The sequence below is a fragment of the Corvus kubaryi genome, unplaced genomic scaffold, assembly GCF_017639235.1.
Source record: "Corvus kubaryi isolate FWS band 111438036 unplaced genomic scaffold, C.kubaryi_AGA036_p1.0 37302, whole genome shotgun sequence".
NCBI lineage: Eukaryota > Metazoa > Chordata > Aves > Passeriformes > Corvidae > Corvus > Corvus kubaryi.
In genome coordinates this window covers 3,951,990-3,964,682 of record NW_024581095.1, presented here as the reverse complement: position 1 = coordinate 3,964,682, position 12,693 = coordinate 3,951,990, and the positions used below count along the sequence as shown (strand labels likewise).

The 12,693-nt window shown below is 37.3% G+C and overlaps 1 protein-coding gene across 3 annotated transcripts in view; it reads right to left on the bottom strand.

Moving 5' to 3' along the window:
* ST8SIA4 (ST8 alpha-N-acetyl-neuraminide alpha-2,8-sialyltransferase 4) overlaps positions 1-12,693 on the bottom strand; it is an 88,307-nt gene that overhangs the window by 27,560 nt on the left and 48,054 nt on the right. Inside the window, exons 5-6 of one of the 3 annotated variants that reach the window (XM_042028114.1) lie at positions 7,980-8,053; positions 6,976-7,061 (exon numbers count right to left, since the gene is read on the bottom strand). The exons of 1 other annotated variant lie outside the window; for it this stretch is intronic. In XM_042028114.1, coding sequence (XP_041884048.1) covers positions 7,984-8,053 — 70 coding nt within the window. In that variant the 3' untranslated portion in view covers positions 6,976-7,061; positions 7,980-7,983. Of the gene's footprint in view, positions 1-2,935; positions 7,062-7,979; positions 8,054-12,693 lie in introns of those variants that run through there. One more of the 3 variants, XM_042028112.1, reaches the window with a different exon arrangement.

Below are 12,693 nucleotides of genomic sequence, written 5' to 3'. Positions count from 1 at the left end.
TTCCTAAGGGTAAAAAAATCAACTTAACTAGGTGAATTTTCCATTTCTTTACTTTTAGGTGAACTAGAGAGAGAAGGAAGTGGGTCTGGGGGTGGGGAGAGAGGCAAAGCATGAGGGAGAAATGGCTGGATACAGAGGCTATGAGAGAGTGAGAAACACAGTGAGAGAAGCAGAACTATATGAGAAAAGAATGAAAGAAAGAGGAAGAGATGGAGACATAAAAGAATGAGGGTGAGTGGAGAGAAAATGTGCATGAGGAAGAGAAGAGCACAAGGAGCAAATAATTTTTGATTTATTAGTAAAACTGAGAAGGATTTATGACATCTAACGACATATAAAAAAACTTCTGAAGAAAATTAAATGTTTTCCTGCCATAAATTTTCTTATTTTTGACTTGGATTTCATCTTCACTTTTAGAACCTCCCTCAAACCCAAAACCTTTCCCCCTTTTGACATCACTTTCAACCAGCTACTTTCTCAAACATTATACCAGCTCCACTTAAGAGTACGGCAAAGCTGTGATATCAGATGACTTCCAAAAATGCATTTCTACCAGCAAGCAGGTCAGTGGGTCTCACTGTGACAGATGCAGAGCTTAATCTCCCCTCCACACTTTCTGCTGTGAAACTGTGTAGGTATTTGGGTACTGCTGCTTTAAGCACTGTGATCTACTAAGCATGAAAGCAGTATCTCTGTAAAATACATGTACCTGAGAATCACAAAGTATTATGTTGCTATGAGAAGAATCAGAAATTTTATTGTAATTTGGAGTACAGAAGCAGGGCACAAGCAGGAAAAATCCCCAAATCCCCACAGGCAAACTTCCAGACCAACCTCTATATGTCACCTTCCAAGATTCAGTCTGCAAGAGGTGGTTCATTATATGCACCATGTGCACTAAACAAAATAGTCTCTTCTGATTAAAATGAAAACCATGTTTTAACAAGGTGACCTCAGCAGCAGCACTTCAGCTGGGCTATGGCTGCTGTCTTTGAATGACTGATTTGGCTCATCACAGATGCTTTTCTGAGATGTTAACTACACACTCCAAGCAGAAAAAATTCATTTCTGATGGCGCCTTGCTCACACAGTGTGGAACAATATGAATGGAGGCCTGAAAATTGTGACTAACATGGAATTCAAAGCTTTTGTCAGAACAAGTAGACAACCTGCAAGTGAGCAACAGAGATGTGAAGGGTCGTTGAGCACTTCCTGGTGAGCTGTCACTAGCTCTGATCAAGTGGCCCTAAATTAAATGCTCATTCAATAATTTTCATTTATGTGTGATTTGCATACTCTTTTCTAGAGGATTTTTCTGGTCTCATCTTAAAACATTTGCTAGGTTGCAAGCAAAAAGACATGCAAAACATCCTGAAAATTATAAAGAGATCATATTCTGGTTTAATCCAGTCCTATGTCAAAACACAGTAAAAAATGAAAATGGGACAGTTTCTCTGCTAATGCTCGTGTGCACCCTCTTTCATCTTGGCCACCACAGGCCAGGGTCATCCACATCCCTCATCAGCACTCCAGCAGCTGGCACCCACTCCTCTCACGACAGTTCCCCAGCATCTGGCACTGAGTCCTTCCAGCATTACACAGAGAAGGAGGTAAGAGAAGATTTAAAGGAGTTAAGATAGACTGGGGCAATCAGCCTTAGCATACTGACCCACCATGGTTTACATGCAACCATCCCCTTTTCTGTCTATTCCACTTCTCTTCCTCCCCTGCACATTGCTCCATTTGCAAAGACCCACCAACTCCCCTCCAGCATCCTGGACCCTCAGGATTCCATCCTTATCAGTTGCAAAGTACCATTTGCCCACAGTTTCTTGATAGCTGTTCAGTGTGACTAATGAGGTTGGCTTCTTCTCCTTTGTCTCCATTATGATTAACCTGTCTGGTTTGGGTGTCCACATACTTTGCTTCCCCCTTTTCCTTAGTATCCCATTTGACAAAGTCCTTGATCAGAAAATTACACTGGAATAAAAAATCCTACACTGTATATACCCTTACCATTTTCTGTGACTCATCAGTTTTGGTTCTCATCTCTGCCTTCCTTATTATTGGTCAGACAAGTTTGTGTCTCTCTGTTCCTGTTTATGGCTTCCTCCTTTTCTTAATATCCCCTTTTGTGTTGAGAAAGTCCCTGATTAGATACCTTAAAGGAGCAGACGCTCTTCTTCCACAGATCCTTACAATTAGCACAAGACTGATAAAATTACCATAACAGTGTTACAAAGGAATATGGAACAGAATATACCAGAAAATGTGAAAGAAAATTTTTTATTTTTCAGTTATACAAATAAAAAACAATCCCCATAGATGTACTTGAAATAATACTAACAGTGTCAAACATGACAATTCTGAGAGAATATGTATCAATACTTTAAACCACAGAAATTGTATGGTATACACTCAGTAGCAATAATACTGTGCTGGAATGAAGCTCTTTGTAAACGCTCTTCCTTTATCTACATTTATAACAATTGTGCTTTTCCCTACACAAAGTAACAGTGCTCTCAAAAATAAATAATGTGCAATTTCAGAGTTCTATCCTGAAATATGCTAATCTGGATCCCCATCTAGATCCTGGACATGTCTCTCCCAGGAAAGTCACCGCAAAGTGTGCTTAGCACTTTGCTAGATCAACCACTAAAATAGGTACCGAACCCGCACCTGTTTTTCTTCAAATTGCAGTCAATTAGAGAAAAAGTACTGATCTCAAGCACATGTTGCTTATATGGTTTAACAAAAGAAGGATACAGTATTATGCATCAGTCTCAGATTTGAAAGGTTCAGTACATCTTGTATCTGGAGAGTGGCTCAGAGCTGTGGGAGAGAACTGTCCCAAAGCTGAAAAGGTAACAATCAAACATTTATCTATTATTTTTATGAAACATGAAAGACTGTCACAGAAACATTAACATGTATCTTAATAAGCAATTTACAATCAATTTATCTGAATGAAATCAAGTTGTTTAATGCAAAGCTGCCGTAAGCTTTGGAAAAATACACATGTTCTGCTGTCTTGATTTAATTTCCAGTTCTTATTTTTAATGTACATTTAGGAACCACATCTGGCAATTGAAATAGCTGATGAGAGGATAAATTTGAGGAACACTCAGAACACAACTGATTGGCATTTCAGTTGTTTCTCACCAGGGCAGATAACATTACAACGTTAGGGATCTTTCTTTTTATCCTACTACTTTGTATTAGTTGTTGATAGTGTTGGATTATAAAAGTGGTAATTATAATATAAAGCGATCATCTGCTTTGTGCTCTGTGGGCAGCAGATGTGTGAATGTAGATAAACAACAGGAATCACCTAAGGCAGCTACAGAGGCTTAAGATGTTGGTTGCTGACCAGTGAAAGACCACGAAATGAAATCTGTTCCACCTCAAAGCCTCTGTACAGCAGTTAAGCCTTTGCTGCTATGCCCTGGGTCACCTTTAGGGAAAAAATCACATAGCGGAAGTAATCTGCCTTTTTCATTTAGGTCCTGGGGTGCCTTAACAGAAATGCTCCAAGAGCCCCAGGAGGTATAAGGGAAAGGTAAGAAGGGTGTCTGCAATGAGTCCACTGCTACAGCTTCCCAGCTGTAGAGTGCAAACAATAGGGAAAATCCTGGGCATGTCTCACCTCAGGTTGCCTCAGACCAAGCAGAAACTGGTGGTCACAAACCACCTCAAAACAAACAATTTGTAGCACAGCAAACCAACACCAGGGAGCCCCTCAGAATCTTTGGGCTCCACATGGACGCAGGTCTTATACAAGACCAATAGTGTAAATTGACCCCTAGTACTTGTGAAAACCTGCACAAAGACCACAACTGCTACTTGCCTCAGAGAATGGTTTGAGACCCACTCCTCACTACATCACACCTCAGCTCAGGACAAAGTGAGGCAGGTGAGGAAGAGATGTCCTGGTGTAGAGTCCCATGGTTTTGGAAGGGAGGCACACCTAGGTGCTGGTTTGAGGGGAGAGTGCTATGAGAAGGATGAATACAGGTAACAGCAGAGAGCCCTGAGCCCATGGCTCACAGTGCCCAAATGTGCAGTACTGAAGATGGAAAGCCTGCAGAAGATGAGGTTAAGGCCCAGTTTTGAGGAGGTATGGGAAAACTGTTGTCTTGGAAGTAGGTGCTACTGTCATGTCTTGTGCCAAACCAAGTCAGAGAAATTTAGTGATAGGGTAAAAACCTGGACTCCATGGCTTAGGTACTAAAGTTAACTTCACTTGTGGAAAATCAAATGTGAAGCATGCAGAACAGGCGTAGGCCAAGATTTAATTTGTCTGCTGACTTTTAAAGGCAAATTCTGTCACCTATCTTTCTATTTACATGATATTCTTTTCATTTATTCATTTACACAAATATTTTTTTTTACTGCCAAGGAATTAGAGAGTCCCCATGGACTTTGTTGTCAGATACATAATCGATTGGCATATTCAAACCTTCCATGAGGGGAACAAAATCACTTGTCAGTTAATATTTTAGACTACTTGAGCTTCCTGTTTGTCAATGGCCTGACACTAGAGAGAAGAAAAGACATTCCCAGAAGAGAAAGCTAAGCAGATTTTTCTCTGAGCTTCTGATAGACTGGCAATCTGTGAATTCTTTATTTCAATAGCAACTTTGTCAATGTATGTGAAATATGCTTTTCATAGCAAAACCCTAACAGCAAGAACAGGAATATGTTCACTCTCCATCAAAGAAATAACCTTGTATTAAAATGAAGGCATACATAGTGAACAAATAGCACCCTCTGGTTTATCAACAACAAATTAAATACATTCCAGTCTCCATAGCTGTTTAGCTCCTCATGATGCCTTGGTTTCAGTGAGTTTCATGTTAGGACCACTTATCACACATTAGCATGTGGCCAAAGTAAACTGTCCTGGGTACGAGAGCCTGGTGAATAAGGAAAGATGTTACTGTGTCTTACATATAGCAGAACTGACTTTCTACTTCCTGTAATATTTGGCTGCAAGGCAGTGATTTAGCTACCAAATTTGCATAATCACAGATCTCCAATCATGCAGGACGAAATACATGAACTTAAGAGGAGAAAATGGGTAATAAAGAGCATTTTCAGCTAGTAAATGTTTGTGAGCGTGGTGATACATATGAAATTGCACAAACTAATTCAAAATTCAGTAGATACACTGAATATCATATTTGGAGACCAGGATCTAATGTAGATCTGAAAACGTAACAAGAAAATACCCATACATTATACCTGCATACCTACTCCCTAGCCAAGGAAAGATGTGAAACCATTATGTTACCCATTTATGTGCTCTTTTAGCACTAAAACATATAATAGGATAACAGGTTTTGCTTCTTAATGTACGCTGTACTGATACTCCACTCTCTCCTATGCTCCTGTAATTTCTTGTTCTCTTTTTTTGGAAAGAAGGAAGTGAAAGAACTCTTGGTTTTGTGGATAAACAAGACTGTTGATCCAAAAAAACCACTGTGAGATAATGCAGCTCTGTGATATTTCAGTCAGTTACACATCAGAACATCTAGATGATACAAAAGAGTTACATTAAATAAAGAGATCACCTAACAGCATTAGAAATTTCAAAGAATTGTATGATCTGCAGTTTTTTCCATTAATTGGCTAGGTCTTTTTTTTCTTTAGTTCCAGTGTCACCTGAGTTTCTTTAGACTTTTCCTTTCTACCAGGAATAAAACTGTATATATATACACATATATATTTGAACATATGAAGTAATTTCTTTACTCCTGCAGATTTTTCTGAAGAATTCTATATGCAAAGTCAGTAAAGAGGCTTTGCTTTGAGATGCTTAAAAAATATAAATAACAAAGAACATGTTCCCTTAAGCAGCAAAGAAATAGAAATCCACACAATTTCTCCAAGATAAGGAAAAAATGTTTATAAGAGTAATCTTTGGCACCGAAAAGAAGGGCACCCTCTTGTATGTCTTCAAATCTGTACAGGAGAGAAAAACTTCTCTTTAAGTCAGATCAAAATGATATCTGCGTGGTTTCATGTAATGGGTACTGACAACAGGAGCTAGAAAAACAATCGGGATGTTAAAGATTGTATGACAGCAGGATACAACATGATAACACTTGATAAAATATTTGATGTTCCCCTCCACCCTCCCACGCTTATGGATCTTTTTTTCTTAAGACAATTCCATAAGATAAAAACATTTACTTATAACATGCTTGAAATCTTGTAAGGACTCCAAAATTTAAAAGCAACAAAACCCAACCAACGGCAATAAGAAAAACAGCAACAAAAGCTGAGGTTATAATACAAGATCAGAAACAGTTCTCTGACTGAAGGCATTTTCTGATTTGTTTGATCTTACAGACTTCACTTTCTCTACTCAAATCTATCATGAAATTTTCTGCCAAAGCCTGATTTATTTGCTCAAGTAAATATTCCATCCATTGGATATTCTTTTGTAGGTTGTCTGATCACAGTGGCAAATTGGCAGGTTCTTTTTCTTCTTTAATACATGATGAATGTGTCACTGCATCCTGTAAACACTACCGAGTATACATTCAAGCTTTGTTCTTAGTGAAAGTGGCACTTACTTGAATCCTTGCAGTCAAGATAGCTTAGTTATATAGCACTTTACAGGTATAATAGCTGGTTATGTACTTCTAATATAACACCTTTTTCCAATGGCTTAGTGGGTATTGAAACAAATCCCCACTGTGGTCCCACTGCCATTGCACATCATCTTTATGATGAGATGGGTATTCTGTATTTATTGTACTTTACATGTGCTTTATTGCTGTACGCATTTCTCTGTTGTTAATTTAAGTGCTCCTCTATTATGTAACACATACAATGTTTTAAACTCTAATGGCATCCTATGAGGACTGGCACTAGAAAAGTACCGATACTTCAGATCATCATAATAATGATACTTGACTGGTTTTCCATGTAAATCCTTTGGGAATGGCCAAAATCCATACAGGTGAATTTCATCACAAAATCTGGTGGCAAGTGTATACATGAGGAGACCAGTGCTGGGTCGTTTAATGTGGACCTTGTTTGTCAGCCAATAGCTGCAAAGAAAGAAAAGGTGCATTAAGAAACTCATATAATTTCATGTGAATAAATCCTGTGAACTTATTTTATCTACTATGCATTCATTTTACACTATGAAAAGGTGAAAGTCTCCTTTTCTCTAAGCTGAGATCATAATGACACTTCTGACGCACTTTTATTCCTCCTAGAGGAGCTTAAGGGAGACCTTATTTAGCACAGTGCTGAAAAAAACCTGGCCAGCTAAGGGACTTAGTTCAGGACTGAATCCTAACACACCACCATATCTGCAGAAGCTAGAAAACTGCAGTCAACCTCCTCAGCCAGATCAGAGAACAGCCTCTTGCTATAAAATCTGACCTGTTGCAGTATCCAATTCATGTGATCAAGTGAGCCCTACACTGAATATTTTATTGGCCTGGTGATTATTTCGCAGATTGCTTGTCTAAATAGCAAATGGAAATGATAAACGTAAGTTGACTGTAACTTCCAGAAGTCAGTAGAAGTGAAGCTTGATTTACTTGCTTGTGATTAAGCACATAAAACTACCTGTTGCTAACAGCAGTCTCCAGATAAGCAACATCTTACACTACTGATTTTTAAAAGGCTTTGTTTTGTACTCAAACATTCACTGGTCTGACTTAGGCTACGGGATAGTTTTCCTGGGCCAGTAACAAGAAGTCTGATTATGGCTTTAAAAGCAGCAGAGTTTTCAAAGAGACAAATGGAAACTTAACTGGATTCCAGCACATAGCTCACACTGGTATCCACAAAGTCTGTCACCGACATTGTTCTAATGTAATCTCTAACCTTTAAAATCAGAACTTCATTAAAATAATGCCAGCCTATTACTGGTAAAACACTTCTCCCAGGTCTGATTCAATAGAAAGACTGCTAGTACTTTAGGGAAATAAAAAAGGTCACTTAGATTCTTATACCTGGTCATTCTGCTGATTTGGACAAACAACAGCCATGCACACAGCTGTACTGATCAGACTGTGGGAATGTGTGACTGCAAGTAAGAGAAGTAAGTATTAGCATTACCACACAAATGTAAAGCCACTGCAGTGTGCCACTGTATTCTTAGTTGTAGGCTGTGAATTGCTTCTACCACAGTCTAAGAAGAAGGTCAAGGAAGATAAGCCTCACCAGACTGGAGTTAGCCTTGTTTTAAATGGGATTACAATAAGGCTGGAACTTAAAACTATACATCCAGAGTGCTATAAAGGCATTAATGATGTAGTAGGAGGAACATCCCACCTCCCAGTATGAAACAGGGCAGCAAAACTATATCTTTAATCAAAGATTAAAGTATTTTTAAAGCACCAGATAATATGCAACAGTTAATTTAACCACCCTATTGAAACTGGCCTTCTCAGTTTCATTCTTTGCCAAAACCATAGCTTTGAATCACAGATACATATGCATATGAAAGCTAATTTGGTATTTTTGGTTGGGTTGTTTTTTTGTTTTTTTTTTTCTGTTTTGGGTTTTTGTTGCTGTTGTTGTTGGTTTGGTTTTTTTTTGTTTTGTTTTTTTTTTTTTCATTATACTCAAGTTCATTCTTTAAAAGGTGACGGACCCTGCAAGCAGGAAACAGTTCTGGGCTGAGTGACTGCTTCTCCAAAGCCAGCATAGGGAATGACTCAGAATTCTGCTTGGCTGTAAAAACAGGATGGTAAAAAGCATATTTAAGGAGTGAATGCAACTGGGAATGGGTACATCTACAAATGACACATGCATATATCGTTTTTCAGTATCTTCATAAACATGATTTTTAAGACATAAAATGCTAAGCAGTTTGTTTCTCACTCTGATAAACTGAAACTCTGTAAGACAGGATAAACCAAAGGAGGGACTCCATTCTAGAAAAGAAATGTTTGTTTATCGGAAAGCTGCTGAAGAAAGAAATTGGAATGCTTTTAGCACTTCACAGATACAGCAAAACAGATTAAAAATAAAAGCTAATTATTTAATTTTTGTGGAAATTGGTATTTGTCTCTTGAGAAGTCAGTACTTTAATCCCATGCAGTCATCCATCTACATGAGTGTTTCTAGCCAAACAGCAATTAAAACTGATGCATCAGGTACTACAGCATACCACTGCTATCATTCCAGCTGAATTTCACCCTTCCAGGTTGCTCATGGCAGAAAATTAAATTAATAGTAAACAGGTAAATGTTTGAAAAGGAAACTACATCTTACTTAAGCATTTCTGTCCAGAAATAAGTACGTAATTAAGGAAAAAGATGCAATGAAGACCCTCTTAAAATTTTAGAGTATACAAGCATATTTTCTCTTCTGTTTGTTATATTCAGGTATTATACAAAACAGAAGTTTAACTATTTCTTATTTCTTAAAATTGAAAAGATATCCAAACTCTCTCTATATAATGAAAATATAGTACTTGCTGTAATTACTATAAAAATTTTGTAACTTGGGATCGATTATACTTAAAATGAAAAAAAAAAAAGTAATGCAACAAATGAAACAGTTGGAGATGCTCAGTGCTCAAGGCTGATGCTTCCTAAAGATCATCTATCTCAGCACATTCCTGGCTCCCAAAGTCTGCTTGAATCAATAAAATTTTCAAGAAGTGACAGAAATCACAAGTAGTCTTTGTGATTTTTGTCCTGAAAAATACATGCAAACTTTTCAGTTGCTCAGGTAGCTATTCTAATGCGAGGTTGAGTTAAAGCTGATTAGGATTGATTGATGTTGTAGATACTTTAACCAATAAGCATCTTTGTACCTGTTTTCAGTTTCCAAAGTTTTATTACAGCTTTAGTTTAAAGCATAAAGATACTCTCCTGATCTACTTTTCTGGGATGCACTCATTTTCTGTTTAAAATTACAACGTGAAGGAAGCAACTAACTATAGAACAGAATGAGAATCTCTCTTGTTTCTCATAACTAATCTCTAGGTCTTCACCCATGACCAATTCCTAATTTTCCAGCTGGATAAGGAATCAGCTTAACTGACAGGACTGGGTGGATCTTACCATGTTAGAAAATAGGCATCGCTGTGAAGACTGTAACTGCCCCTGCAGTGCACCACTACACACACTCACTTGTTTCCTTCATGCCTCATGCTAAAACAACTCCTTTGTGGGGCCTAAAGGCTGAATTTATTGAAGGTTACTGAATGTGCCAATGCATAAACACCCTTTAAATCTATAATTTTTGTGACTTGAAGTTGAGTAGCTCGAATTCAAAGAGATCTCACATCAAATTACTTTAAAATAGATGGCTGATGGTAGTGTAGTAAAGACATTGGCAAGATACCATGAATTTCAGCTTATGCTCAAAAGTTAAAAGTAACCTCTAGCGGTAAGTGAAAAACAGCACAAATAGAGAGTATCCTGAACTATCTGCAATGAAAGGAAGGTCAGGTCAGTACTTAGGTCCATGTATTGCATTTTATAAAATTGTCATTAATAAATACCATGTTTGCAACAGGTAACCAAAAAATGCCACAGTACATTGTAAGAGTAAAGGTCACCCTGCTGACAGTAGGGGACTGCTAAAAATGCCTCTTCCATGTAAAAAGCTATATTTGAGCTGGTACTGGTTCCTGTAACAATGTCATTGTGCTCCTACTATCATTCTGTCTATTTTCACCTCAGCTCCTCATCCCAAATCCAAGCATCTTTGCCTCCAAAACTTCTCACCCGCTTCAGACCTATTAGTTAGTGAGCCATGGCAACACATCTGAGACCTCTTTCACACAGTCCAATATAGATCTCTCTTCTAGAATCCTTTCTTTGTACATGCACACTTTAAATAGATTTCACATGCTTTTAAAATCTGAACAGTGATCTCTTGCATGTTTCACTCTATTTTACATTAAAAAATGCATATATGCATTCTAGAAGAATTTAAGTAGCAGAAATGTTAGTCATTAAGGAGTAATATTAACATTAAGGAGTAATGTTAACATTAAGGAATTACGCCAGGATAGTAAGCAAAGTAAGGAGTAGCAGCAGGATCACAGAGCAGGGCCATCAGAAGGAAGGTTTACATGGCATCTCACAGTGAGAAAGTCCTTGTACCTCTTTGTTGAAAAAATGTGTTTCACTGGATTTTTGGGCTGAAAATGACCTTGATGGGATGCAGATTTTTGATATTTCTATTAGTACTGGAGAGAAATACTGTCAATAATGGATTTGTGTCAGCCTTATTCTAGTACTTTCTGATGCTTTAGACATACATGTTTTTTCCTTCCTTTTTATTGTTATTACCTTAATGAAACCTAGTTCTTATATGCAGTTCCACACCATAAATAAAATAAATGTTTTAAAATTCTGTATGTAAAAATGTAATTTTTGTCAAATATCCTTCTTTGTCTCTACTGTGATAACATGAAAAGCCATAAAAAATAGGAAAAAAAATTATTTTAAATTGAGGCACTAGTACAAAACCTAACATCTCAGTAATAATGACTTTTACAAGAATCATGAGATTATTCCTATTGGAAGGGATGTCAGCAGACCTCTGACCAACCTTTGACAGATCTCAGTCCAATCTCTGTCTCCAAGTAGGGTTCCTCAGCCACTGCTGGCTGGGCCTGTGCTCCAGCTCAACTAGCTTTGTAGCTCTCTGCTCAGCTTGCTTCAGTTGGCCAGTGTCTTTCCTGCTTTAAGGGGCCCATAGGTGCTTGAGTACTCCTTCTACACTTAAAAAAAGCAGTGAAGAAAGTAAAAGTGTGCCCTGATGAATATGAGATACATAAATTATTTACAACCATAAGCATTGTTAAAAGATTACTTTGACACTTATATTGGTCTTTGAGTTTACGGAACCTCAATATTTTGGCCTTTAAAAATTCTGCCAGATCAAAATAACCCCCTATGGTTAAATATACAGTCAAATCCACCAGACTTTCACCTATATCTAGCAAGATATCCTCACATTTATGAAAATTGAATGTTCTACTATCAGCATGATTGCCAGAGGAATGTCAATTGAATAGCATGTTGCTACCTGATAATGACGTTCTGCAGCCATTGACAAAAATTAAATGAAAATAAAACCATAGGTATCTGTTTTAAAAATAGTTAATGTTAAAATGATCTTCTGGAGAGACTCTATTACAATGACTAATACATACAATAATTGATGCCAATCATCATTACATTATATGAATACTGGGGAATTCACATTACAATTGTTTATCCTGCTACTGTGGAATAGATGACTTCTGACTAAATTAAAACATGAGATGTGCTTTCCCATGGCTGTACTCAGAATGAAGTGCTGTCTCAGACAAAGAAAATCAGATATGATGGGTTACATTCAAATACCAGGTAATTTAGTGTACTTAGCATATTTATTTGCCTTATCTACAAATTCCACAAGATATCATAGTATAAATAGATTCAGAATCTGGTTACATATATTTCAATGGATTTTGAATTCCTTGTTCTGGACAGGGCTGAATCTGAGGAAACATTCATGTTTCAACTCTGAATAGCTCAAAAGATTATATACTGAGCTCTGTTTCTTGAGATGTCCAAGCTGATCTTCAAGTAAAACTACTCAACACACCTGGCTGTCACTGAAATTCTGTTCCTTTTACAGACAGAGAAAATATTTTTAAAAAGAGCTTTCTGAGAAATCATATATGGAATTTGAGAAGTTAAAATATTAATA